Consider the following 12,709-nt stretch of genomic DNA (forward strand, 5'->3'; position numbering starts at 1 on the left):
CTACTGCTCCCTTTGGGGCAGTGCAGCTCCACACCATCCCCAAAGCAGGGCTGTGCCTAATATTCACAACTAGGGGGAGACAAAGATAGGGCTTAGTATGTAATGCTGATTTCAACCTGAATCCTAAAGCCATGACTATGGCTGGCGAATTAGAAATGTTAGAGGCAAATGAAAGAGGCAGCCGTTTTAATTCTTCTTTGGTCTGTGCACGAGGCATTTGCAGATACACAGGATATACCTTACCAATGGGTTTTTTTAACATGGAGCCCATTTCAGATTCCTGGTGTGCAACATTTGCGACTTCGCTATTTTTCACTAGGGAAAACCCATGACTCTGAATCATGTCACCCTGCGTCACAGCAGCAGCATGCTGCACACACAGCAGCAGCGCTGGAGCATCCCTGCTGATGGAAGGCACCTGGCCGTCCACAAAGACCCCCACGAGTACAACGTGCGCAAGAGATACACTATGAACCCCGATGATTATTACCGAAGGAGTTGGTCGTCCGAGTCCTCCGATTCAGTCATTTCCTCCGAGTCCGGAAATACCTACTACCGGGTGGTCATGATTGGGGAGCATGGAGTGGGAAAATCTACCTTGGCCAATATCTTCGCAGGCGTGCACGACAGCATGGACAGTGACTGTGATGTGCTAGGAGGTAGGTCATTGCATTCTGCATTGTTTATGTTTATTTAAAGCCTTTCCTGTCAATTGTCATCAGCAATAAGACAGAAAATTAGTGACGTCATTTAATCTGCAGTGCCTGAAACTGAGGTAATGCACACTTGGCCCTTATTTTCAAAGCTGATTCCAGCACGTGCATCTGTCTCAACAATCGGGCTATGAAAAAAGACACTCACTGACAAAGGTCTAAGTCTGCTGAAATACAGAGAAAGGAGACCAGTACAGCTTCTGAACCCTTTCTTTTTAAAAAAGGCAGTTGGAATCTGATTAATTCTTGATTGTGATATAAATACATTACTTAGAAGGCCTGAATCAGATCTTATACCAGTTTCACACTGGTGTAACTACAAGCTCCAGTGGATCAACTCCTGCTTTACCCTGGTGTGAGGTAATAGCCTGGCCTGTAAATTGCACTGCCAGCCTTGTGATGATATTGTTCTATGAGAAATCAGTGCGTAAAATCATTTGGAATTTTAAAGAAACTGTTAAGAGCTACATATCAGCAAGAGATAAGGGTAGAAAAATAATAATCCCTGCCCTGCTTTACAGGTACCACCAAAATACTTGCTGGTCATTAAGTAATCCCTCCAAATTTGTATGAAAATAAATTGCCTCAGTATAAGTTATTTGGGTTCTTCTCATTAGCATTTCATATCACCTGCATGGCACAGATCCCCCACTTCCCAGAAGCGAAGAGCAGATAATGATGCCTCAGTAGTGTGAGGAAAAAATCCTGCTCCCCAATTAATTTGAGGAAAAAGAGGAGGCTGACATGGTCTGCAGCTCTTTGCTAGGCAAGTTCCCTTTACTGTGCACCTCTGTTTTAGAGTGAGAGGACTCGTATTTTCATTATTCCCAGGGATCAATTAAAGCTAAAGGCCAAACAGTGGCACTGAGTCATGGGCCATGTTTTATGTGCGGGATACCACTGGGGAGGAGCTTTGCTGCAGCAGGATCTCCTGCGGCTCTGAAGACGTGGATACGGTCACCCTTTGGAGAAAGGGCAGGGGTTGCTCCCACTCTGGCTGGAAAAGTTTCACTGACCAGCGCAGATGGCCCCATCCCTCCACTGCCGCTTGCTGCCCTGCCTCTTTGGGATGCCTAGCCAACAGGCAGCACCAGAGCAATCTTTGTGTGCCGGGCTAGGAACGATTTATCACTTAACATGGCCTGGAATTAAAAATACAGGGTCCAAATCCTGCTTGTGCATGACCACGGGCTGGAAATATAAATCTTGGGAGCCTGAGGGGAACTTGAGGACCCCTTTGATGCACTGGACACGGATCAGCCAATCAGGTGTGTTTTCTTTTAATCTTCCACTGAGTAGTCCTGTAATCATGCAAGACATCATTTGCACTAGATGGGCCTTCTAGCAGCTATCTAGCCTGCACTCCAGCAGTATGTAAAGTACAGCACAGAACAAGCTTATGGTCATTTCCACTCTTCTTTCTTGCAGACTTGCAAAATTGCCCTGAAAATCTACTAGCCCAGGCACCCCGCCTAGTCACCCACCTTCACAGTTATGAGGCTGGGGGGGGGGGGGAAGTAATCCCCAAACCAATGATAATATTTTACTTATCTGACAAATTTTACTTGTCCCAGGGAAGTGGAATTTTGCACAGCTGCTTTATGCTATAGGATGGACCAGATCTTCTGTTGGATGTTGGTGCTTTGTGCTGCACTGTTGACAGCATATGTCCTTACAGCAGGTGTAACCAGAATTCAGAGGATCACCCCAGTCAAAGGGAGCCTCCAGTTAGTGTAGAATCAGTGTAGCAATGCCTATGTTGTGCTATCTCCCTGCTGCTGATGTAGGGGACACGGGTGGGATGCTCCTATGCCATTGTTCCAAACACTGGGAGCTGCCAGAAGCCAGGGTAAGGTAGAACAGCCTTCAAGCTGCTCTAAACTTACTCCAGAGGACCAGTCCTCCAGAGAGCAGCCCCAAGATGAGGGGGAGTGTGAAGGTGAGCTTTATGCCTCCTACAGCCTGCACTCTGTTCAGCTCTGCTGGACTCAGACGTTTGCCCAGGATTAATCTAAGGCACAAGCACAAAGGAGAACCTACTGGGACTAGAAGTGAAATTGCTCCTGTTGGTTAGTGTTTTCTTTTTGCTTTCCTCCTTTAGGCCCATCCACCCCCAGGTGGCCAGCTGTGTCAGCCCAGTGCCCTTTTGTTCACAAAGAGTTTCCCATTTTAAAGTTTCTGTGGCAGAACTGATTTAAAAAAAAATATTTGGCTATTCTTTAGTTACCCTTGGCTCATTCTACTCCATGGTCTCACTGTTTTCTGGCTTCCAGGAGAGTCCAGGATTAGGACTTGGGGAAAGATCACTTCACAAAACCACAGTGGGAGTTTATGAGGCAAGAGCCTTTATTTAAAATACAGTAATATCCTCCATCAGAGTGGTTTGGATAGGTGCTCTGAACAGCATGGTGATGAATGTAAGCTGTCTGCCCTAACACTGGATTTTATTATGCTAGCAGTAACACAAGACTAGAGATGGACCCAAACCAAAAACGTGCTTTCGAACACCCCAAACTTCAAGGGAGTGAAAGGGATGGGGAATGGAATCCAAATTTCACAGTGGCCCTTGATCTCTATAATGGCTTGGCGCAGACCTCAGATCTAAATACCTCTGAACTGTGTGTGGTTTGAAATCCAGATATGAATTTTGCAGGTCCTTACCCAGGGTTAGGCAGGTTCTGCCACTTCCTGCCAAACTGCTGTGAAGTGCTTCATCACCTCTTTAATGTTCATAAGTGAACATTTAGTGAGAAGCACTAACCTGGGACAGGATAAAGCCAGGGGAACGAGGGACAGTTCAGGGGACTGTAGTGCAATAGCAGCATCTGTTTTATAGAGCTCAGCAACCTTTGCCTTGCACACCACTGCCCGTTGCTAGGGCTGCTGGATGGCTGAACTGCTCAGAGCAGCAGTGACTGTTCACCCGAAAAGGGTCCCCGCTAGAGTGAAAACAAATATTTTCCATTACTAAGCCTTGCTGGAGTCTGTACGTCTGTCAGCTGCTCCCAGGGGGTCAAATGTTCAGTGTTTGATTTATTTCTTTCACTGGTTATACCCCTCTTCCCCCTCCCCCACCATATCCCTGCCCTGCATAGGATAAAAAGCTTTTCAGCCAAAATCATGAACACTAGTTGCAAAATCTTTCACTCTCGTTCATTTGCCGTGAAAATTAAGAAAAAAAACGTAAAGAGACATCGGGCCACATGCACTACTCGTGAAAGTGGATACAACTCCAGTGAAACCAGTGGACTCGCCCCAACAGTGAATTGGATTCACTGAACTCAACCTGGAACAAATTATATGTATATGGCAATTTTTCTTTATTGCTACATATATGACAAAAGGAAGGGATGTATTGCTAACATTTGTGGATTTTTATTCTAGAAGACACATATGAACGGACCTTGATGGTAGATGGTGAAAGTGCAACCATTATGCTGCTTGACATGTGGGAAAATAAGGTATTGCATTCAGTTCATTTTATTCCAGTGCCAAAGGGAAATTAAGTATGAATGAGTAGCAATACTCTAGTTCTGCTAGGAACATGCAGTGGTTCAACAAGTAAGGAGGTGTTATCCATAATTCTATGGTCAGTGAAAGCATGGGGACTTTAACAATGTCCAAGGTCCTCCATCTAAGTTTGAAAATGGCAAAGAAATTTCTTTGTCTGATTTATTATTAAAAACAAAAATGCTGGAAACATGATCAGAGCTAAATTTGACCTGGGCATAAGTAAACACAAGTTAATGAAGTCTACTGGTCAATTTTTGCCCTGGTTTGTGCTGGTGTACATCCCTGTTACTTTGGTTTTATACTGGTGTAACTGTGATCAAAACCATACCCAGCAAAGTTACACCATTGTTGAATTTGGATTGAGTAATATTACACTTTTTCTGTAAACACTCAGGTGGGCTTCCAGTTAAGAAAGCCAGGCTTTTGCTAATGCTGGCTGTATCATTTTATATTATCAGAGTGAAGAAGAATGGATCCAAGATCACTGCATGCAAGTAGGAGATGCATACTTGATTGTCTACTCCATCACAGACCGAGCGAGCTTTGAGAAAGCCTCTGAACTAAGAATACAGCTCCGCAGGGCACGCCAAACAGAAGATATTCCCATTATTTTAGTGGGCAACAAAAGCGATCTCGTCAGGTGCCGTGAAGTCTCTGTGTCAGGTATGGAAAATTACCATGACAACCACTTTATGACTTTAAGAGCCATATATTGTCCTAGATCTGCTTGCAGAATTCCCACTGATGTCTGGAGTACTCTATGGCTGAGAATGGGTGGAATGGTTCAATAGCAAAAAACAAACAAACAACCTCAACCCCAAAATCCCCAGTTTAAGGGCCTGATTCAGCTCCCATAAATGTGAATTAAAAGGCTCTCTTTAATGGGAGATGAATCGAGTCTTTGGTCAACTAAGTCTTTTCTGGAAACTTATCCATGAGTGTTGGATGTGCAGTGTCTACAACAACACAATAAAATAAATCAGCATAACCAGAAACGGATGAGAAACTCCCCCCAGCTTAGGTTTCAACACAATCCGATGACCATTGACTGTAGAGCTTGACCTTTCCAAAGGTATTCACCCTCTCCTCTGTCTTCCAAGAAGTTCCTCTGATAGACCTTTTCCCAGGTCCCCATGCAAGGGGAAAGGAAAGCTGATCTGGACTTTACCCTGCATTCTGGCCCCTGTCACAATGGCCCTACATGAAAACTTCTCACTGGGGCACATAGAGCAGTAGAGCAAAAGAGCTCAGTAATATTACTAGGCTTCTTATTTTCATTTTCACATTCTTCCTCGTGCTGGGCTGTTAAAGGCACTTTGCCTCGAGTGAAGGCAGGAAGGTGGGTTTCATTCTAAGCACTCTATGAGTCAACCACCTGATGTGTTTGGAGAGGGAGGGGAGTATCAGAGCATGCTGGTATCCATTTAGAAGAAGATCATTAGAGTTAGTTTAGGTTCAAATATAAAAAATAAGGGCCAAGATTTCAAAGTGGCTTCTAAAACTATGGGCATAATTTAGCTAATACCTAATTTTTTGCACATGTTGCTGTTCACCCTAAAGTTTTTGCTGTTCAAAGACTAAGATTTGTGTATGCAATCTGTGGGCCCAGTCCTACTCCTTTCGATGTTAGTTGCAAGTTTTACCATTGACTTCAATGAGGGTAGAGTCAGGCCTATATTTACACATACAAATCAGGTAGGTAGGAACTTACCCATTCGGGGCATTTCTACACTGCAATAAAAGACCCATAGCACAGCCATGGCTGGCCTGGGTCAGTTGAGTGAGGCTCAGGCTGTAGGGCTATAAAATTGCAATGTGATATTAGGGCTTGGGGGAGCCTGGGCTCTGAGATTGCAAGGGGAAGGGCTTAAGCTCCAGCCCAAGCCTGAAAGTTTATACAGAAATTTTATACCTATACCGCCCAAGCCCTGTGAGCCTGAGTCAGTTGACCTGGGATCTGAGACCTGGGGTTGAGGGTTTCTATTGCAGTGTAGACGTACCCTAAATGTGCATGTGGAAATCTGAGTTTTGGCATATGCAAAATTATGCCTGCAATCTTCAAAGCTGCATTTTGAAAATATGGCTGTAAATGGATCAAGCAGTATATTGCTCTCAATAATGGTAACCTCATTGCCTCTGTCACGAGTCACTGAGGTTTCCCTGAAGTACAAGTGACTCTATTTGGGGCATTTATAGATAGCTCACATTCTGTACTGTGCATGGCACTGTGTTCAGCAGCTTTGCCCTTCTCCCTTTTGCTTAGGGAACGTGCCCTATCTGAACGCTATCCCTACTGACATAGATCCCTTACCATTTTACAGAGGGCCGAGCGTGTGCTGTTGTGTTTGACTGTAAGTTCATCGAGACCTCCGCAGCTGTCCAGCACAACGTGAAGGAGCTGTTTGAAGGAATTGTGCGGCAAGTCCGGCTAAGACGAGACAGCAAGGAAAAGAACGAGAGGAGGCTGGCATATCAGAAGAGGAGAGAGAGCATTCCTAAGAAAGCCAGGCGGTTCTGGGGCAAAATAGCTGCCAAGAACAACAAGAATATGGCCTTCAAACTTAAGTCTAAGTCTTGCCACGACCTATCAGTACTTTAAGAAGGTTGGACTATGACACATGTTCTCTTCTGTGGACATTGTTTAACTACATTGTGAACAATAATCAATCTATATTAGATTGGACTACAAGAAAAACATTTTTGACTTGGATTCACGGTTGTGATTGTGACAAAAATGTGCTGGCAATAAGCACAGCACAATGCATGGAAAACAAAAGCCTTTCTTAATTTTTTTGTCAGTAGTTTTTGAAAAAGCTTTCTCTTATACACCAGAACATCCTAAAGTTAAGCAGGGTGTGTTTTTAAATGTATTTCTTGTTTCTCTTGTTGCCTTTGGATAGTATAAGAACCTAAACACTCATGATCTGGGGAATGAATTGCACCCTCTCATTATTTTTGGAAAAATGTGTAGCGAAATGATGAACTCACTGAGAACTGATCCTTTGCCAAATAGTTGGTCTGATTTTCTTAAGCATCCAAAATCTGCATTTCTCTAGAATAGTCACTGAGACACTGTCTTGTTTCCAGGGGTAACACCCATGAACATACACATCTCTTACTTCTAAAAATTTAATATTTAATGGAAAAAGTACTTCTAGCCAAATGATTTTTCCCCTATGATTTTCATATGGTGGGACTGTCAACAACAAAAAAATCAGATTAAAATGCAAAATGCATGAAGCGAGAGATGCCAAATTTTAAAACCACCTGATCTTTTATAAGAAACCACATGGACTTTTTGTACCCAGACTTGTGTATGCCAGAGCTGTGCTGTATTTATTTCATTGCAAAGCAATAAGCATTTTTAGTATTGGGGGTGAAAATGTATTTATTGTCAGGTTTCTTAAGAAAAACACTTTAATGTTTTCTAGCTAATATCTTTTTCAGATTATGCAAGTTTTTATTTACATGCCTTGTAATAAAACAAACAAAATATTTGACTGCCTTTGAGTACCAACACGAAATCTCAAAGATTTTATTGGAAGTTAAAGAAAAGATTTTGATTGTTTGGAAAGCATCTTATGTGTGTGTACACTGAAGATACCTAACAGGTATTGCTGATTACAGACTACTTAGCAATTTAGAATCACAAGCAAAAATACCCAAGATATTGTAAAATGCTCTTAATGCCCAATATTCCTTATACCCAGAATGGCACTATGGTGATAAAGATAATAATAGTTCATTCATATAGAGTGTATTTTGTTTAGAGATCTCAAAGCACTCTACAAAGAAAGATAAGCATCGTTATCCCCATTTTACAGATGGGGAAACAGAGGCAGAGAAGTGAAGTACCTTGCTCAAGGTCACAAAGCATGTCACTGGGTGCTAGAGCGGGAAAATCTCAGTCCAGTGTCCTATTCCTAAAGTAGTATTTGAAATAAGGGTGTTGTTAACACAGAGACCCACTCTGGATTGGGATATTCAGGGACTTTGGGTTCATAACTCCAAGGTCAGGGCAGATGTGCGGCAGTTCTAACATGCAAACTGGTAACTGTGATGGGCCAAATGGCCACCCTAGTAGCTCAGGTACCACAAAGATGGGTGTAATATAGATAGACACACAGAAGTGAACTCCACATCCTGTGCTGTACAGGATTTGTTTACAAAAGGCCTGGAGTCAGCTTGCTGAGTGTTTGAAGAACACTACCTCTACTGACAGACTAGGTTTAGTACTGCCCATCAGGGAGTGAGCAAACAACTGGGCAGAATTCATACTTCCCAAAGAATACTACTTCTGCTGTAGAGTACATTTCCTAGCAATTTGCCTGAAATAATATAATTCGGTATTTGGAACACAGAAGAGACAAGAGCACCACGTGATTCTATGAATTCAGAGGAAAGTGTAATTTTGAAATGAATGTTTTTTGCATGGCCTGGATACAATTTAAACATAGAATCATAGGACTGGAAGGGACCTTGAGAGGTCATCTAGTCCAGTCCCCTGCACTCATGGTAGGACTAAGTATTATCTAGACCACCCCTGACAGGTGTTTGTCTAACCTGCTCTTAAAAATCTCCAGTGATGGAGATTCCACAATCTCCCTAGGCAATTTATTCCAGTGCTTAACCACCCTGACAGGTAGGAAGTTTTTCCTAATGTCCAACCTGACCCACCTTGCTGCAATTTAAGCCCATTGCTTCTTGTCCTATCCTCAGAGGTTAAGAAGAACAATTTTTCTCCCTCCTCCTTGTAACAACGTTTTATGTACTTGAAAACTGTTCTCATGTCCCCTCTCAGTCTTCCCTTCGCCAGACTAAACAAACCCATTTTTTTCAATCTTCCTTCATAGGTCATGTTTTCTAGACCTTTAATCATTTTTGTTGTTCTTTTCTGGACTTTCTCCAATTTGTCCACTTCTTTCCTGAAATGTGGCACCCAGAACTGGACACAATACTCCAGTTGAGGCCTAAGCAGTGCGAAGTAGAGCGGAAGAATTACTTCTCATGTCTTGCTTACAACACTCCTGCTAATACATCCCAGAATGATGTTTGCTTTTTTTGCAACAGGGTTACACTGACTCATATTTAGCTTGTGGTCCACTATGATCCCCAGATCCCTTTCCGCAGTACTCCTTCGTAGGCAGTACTTTCATATTTGGTCAATCTAAAGCAGTCCAGACAGAAGTATTCATTACAATATCACAGTTTAGAGCTACTGTACTAACAGAGCCTGGTACCATTCAAAACTTGCAGCAGAAAGAAGTGGGCAAAACTTTTTAGCCATTAGTTATTTTCTTCTACTATATAAGTTTCATTGAATTAATGTCCTCAAAATTGCTGAGGGGGTGGGGGTGGGGGGAAATTCCTTGGCCTGTTCCATTTCAGTCAAGCCACGGTATTTTATAACTCCAAATCAAACAGGAGTTTGAATCTATACAGTCCTAGTCTTCCAAACAGAGGTGTTAAGAGTGGAAGCCAGTAATTTTTTACAGCACGGTTGGTTGGCACATACAGTGTCGCCAACCCCAAATATTAAATAAATCATGTCAGGGCCACAAAATTAAAGAGATTGGCTTAAAAATCATTAGAGCTTTTGAAATAAAAAACTGGGGTTCTTTTTATTTGCTTTCGGCTTCATAGCCTTTAGTGTGCTCTTGCTTCTTCTTTTTGAACTTTTCTCTTGAAACCAGGAGGGCTAGAAACTTTGAGTTGGCAGCACTGAACATACTATGGCTGGAGACAACTGTCTAATTTCAGACATGTTTACAACCACTTAGCTCAAGTGGGTCATAAGGGAATGGACAGCAGAGAAGGCACTTCTGCAGGCTGGAGTTGTATTTGGATAAACACTACGTAATCTCTCTGAGTAGCAAAGAGAGGATGAGCTGAGAGGGAAACCTCATCTGGGCCAAAATCTTTTAGAGGGGAGTGTGTCTGAGTAAACACACCATTAGCCCTCTTTCCTTCCATTCCTGTGGAAATCATCCCATGGAACTTCACACAGCTGGGCCTCTGTGGGGTTTGAGGAAGCATTTTTGAGCAGAGAGGTGGGGGTGGAGTGTTACCCCAGTGGATTTACCTGACTAAATTCATGATGTTAGTATCAGCATGAACTACAGCTTTGCATCTTGAAACCATCCCTGGGTGAATGCACTGTCGGCCAGTGGTGGGCAACAATGCATGAAGAAGGTGTGGTGCATGGCGGGCAAGCAGCCTGGCGAGTGCCGCAGAAAGTCTGGGCATCCATGTGGCTGCCCTAAACCTCCAAGGAATGCCCAAGAGCTTCAGGATATCTCTGTGGATCTAAAGTCCTCTGTGGGTCAGGATGGCATTGCTTCCTGCCCATTCTGTGATCAAACTCTGACTCTATCTTATAGTGGAACAGAAACTCTACAGCAGGGGTGGGCAAACTTTTTGGCCTGAGCGCCACATTGGGGTTCTGAAACTGTATGGAGGGCCGGGTAGGGAAGGCTGTGTCTCCCCAAACAGCCTGGCCTCTGCCCCCTGTTTGCCCCCTCCCACTTCCTGCCCCCTGACTGCCCCCCTCAAAACCCCTGACCCATCCAACACCCCCTGCTCCTTGAACCCTGACTGCCCCCTCCCAGGACCCTCTGCCCCTTATCCAACCCCCCCGCTCCCCAACCCCTTACCATGTCACTCAGAGCAGCAGGACTGGCAGCCATGCCGCCTGGCTGGATCCAGCCATGCCATTGCACTGGCTGGCAGGAGCTCACAGCCCTGCTACCCAGAGCGCTGGTGGCATGGCTAGCTGAGGCTGCAGGGGAGTGGGGACAGCAGGGGAGGGGCCAGGGGCTAGCCTCCATGGCAGGGAGCTCAAGGGCCAGGCAGGATGGTCCTGTGGGCCGGATGTGGCCCGCGGGCCATAGTTTGCCCACCTCTGCTCTACAGCCTCAAAGCTGTGGATTTTTTTCACCTAATGTTGGCCTTCTCATAGGTTCTTCCATGGGAGAAGGCAAGATACATGCCTATTTAGCTATATTTAATGCACTTTCACTGCAGTACCTGAGTCCTTTGTATCCATATTTATAAAGATGTCTCAACCTAACTTCTAATTATATGCCCACAATCAGTTATGGGCATAATGGGAGACATCCAAATGCCTTATTAAAGGCTATTAAGATGTCTATATCCTAATATTTGTGTTTTTCAAATTTTCACTCAGAATTGTCACTAGAGCATCACTTCAAAATAATTTGTTCCTTGGAATCTAAATTTAGTCAAAAGACAAAATGGCCCATTTAGAGAGATGACTATAGAGAATGGGGTAGGGGGAGGAATAGCTCAGTGGTTTGAGCACTGGCCTCTTAAACCCTGGATTGTGAGTTCAATCCTTGAAGGGGCCATTTAGGGAGCTGGGGCAAAAATTGGGGATTGGTCCTACTTTGAGCAGGGGGTTCAACTAGATGACCTCCTGAGGTACCTTCCAACCCTGATATTCTAATGGACCATTGTTTTATTTTGACATTTACAAGAGAAATTTGAGTCATGATCATAGCTGATTATCATCAAGTTACTAGATACAGAAAATTTCATCCTTCATAACAGCTGGCTGGTAAATAATCATGTTACTTAATTGGTACCTTAAATACTTGGTAAATATTGACACTTCAGACCTTTACTATCCACAAGCCTGTTAGGTGTTGATTTCAGAGGGCAGTTTCAAGAAATGTGTAACATCATAGAACAATGTCAGGGGCCCTACTGGGGTACCTATAAATAAACAAGTGCTATAGGCATTCTAACAATAGAAGAGGCATGGAAATTGTGAAAACAAGCGACAAACAAATCCCAAATGCAAAAGCATCAGAAAGCATACAAAAAAGCGGTTCGGGGACTCAAACCATTGTATTGGCTACTCATGAAGTCAGGGCTACAGTAATAGAAGCTAACAAGATCACTGCTCCGTTGTCCACAGAGATCTGGCAGTAACTGTGGAATCGTTGAGTCATAAGATTGATAGATCCAAGGCAACAACTATGAAATTCCTGGAGCCTGGATAAAATAAAATAAACATAGCAACCAAAAATTCTAAGATCATGTGAAATGACTAATTATTACAATAATAGCTCTCTTAAAAAGACAAACTATATCAGTGACATGAATTAGGGAGAAAGTTCCACTTTCAATTAATTTCATCTTGACAGATTTAATGCCAGAGGAAAGGTTTCTTTATTAAAGTTTTAAGGAATAACTATAATAGTCACAAGGTTCCCACCTGATATCCTACCTGAAGGAATTACATTATCTCTGTTGTGACAGCACATGCATCTCTAGCATATTAAACTGCACACGTGTCGTCTTGTGAGGATTATTGATAACATTTAGGCAAGTATAAGATATAGATTATAAAAATGGATAGATGAATACTGCATGGTTTTAATCCACATATGTGCAATATTTTTAAATTACACCCCTTGGAAATCTTTACAGATAAAGGGCCAGATTCTGGGTCTACTGAG

The 12,709-nt window shown here is 43.2% G+C and overlaps 2 protein-coding genes across 2 annotated transcripts in view; both read left to right on the forward strand.

Moving 5' to 3' along the window:
- Window positions 1-328: 328 nt before the first annotated feature.
- Window positions 329-6,825, forward strand: GEM (GTP binding protein overexpressed in skeletal muscle). The gene is made up of 4 exons (XM_077808928.1): window positions 329-659; window positions 4,098-4,174; window positions 4,685-4,889; window positions 6,548-6,825. The coding sequence occupies exons 1-4, from the start codon at window positions 329-331 to the stop codon at window positions 6,823-6,825; spliced, it is 891 nt and encodes a 296-aa protein (XP_077665054.1).
- A 3,602-nt stretch (window positions 6,826-10,427) lies between these two features.
- The window catches only part of CDH17 (cadherin 17), a 62,347-nt gene continuing 60,065 nt past the window's right edge, over window positions 10,428-12,709 (forward strand). The window contains exon 1 of the mRNA XM_077808673.1: window positions 10,428-10,544. Coding sequence (XP_077664799.1) covers window positions 10,428-10,544 — 117 coding nt within the window. The remainder of the gene's footprint in view (window positions 10,545-12,709) is intronic.

This window comes from Eretmochelys imbricata, chromosome 2, assembly GCF_965152235.1.
Source record: "Eretmochelys imbricata isolate rEreImb1 chromosome 2, rEreImb1.hap1, whole genome shotgun sequence".
Classification (NCBI taxonomy): domain Eukaryota; kingdom Metazoa; phylum Chordata; order Testudines; family Cheloniidae; genus Eretmochelys; species Eretmochelys imbricata.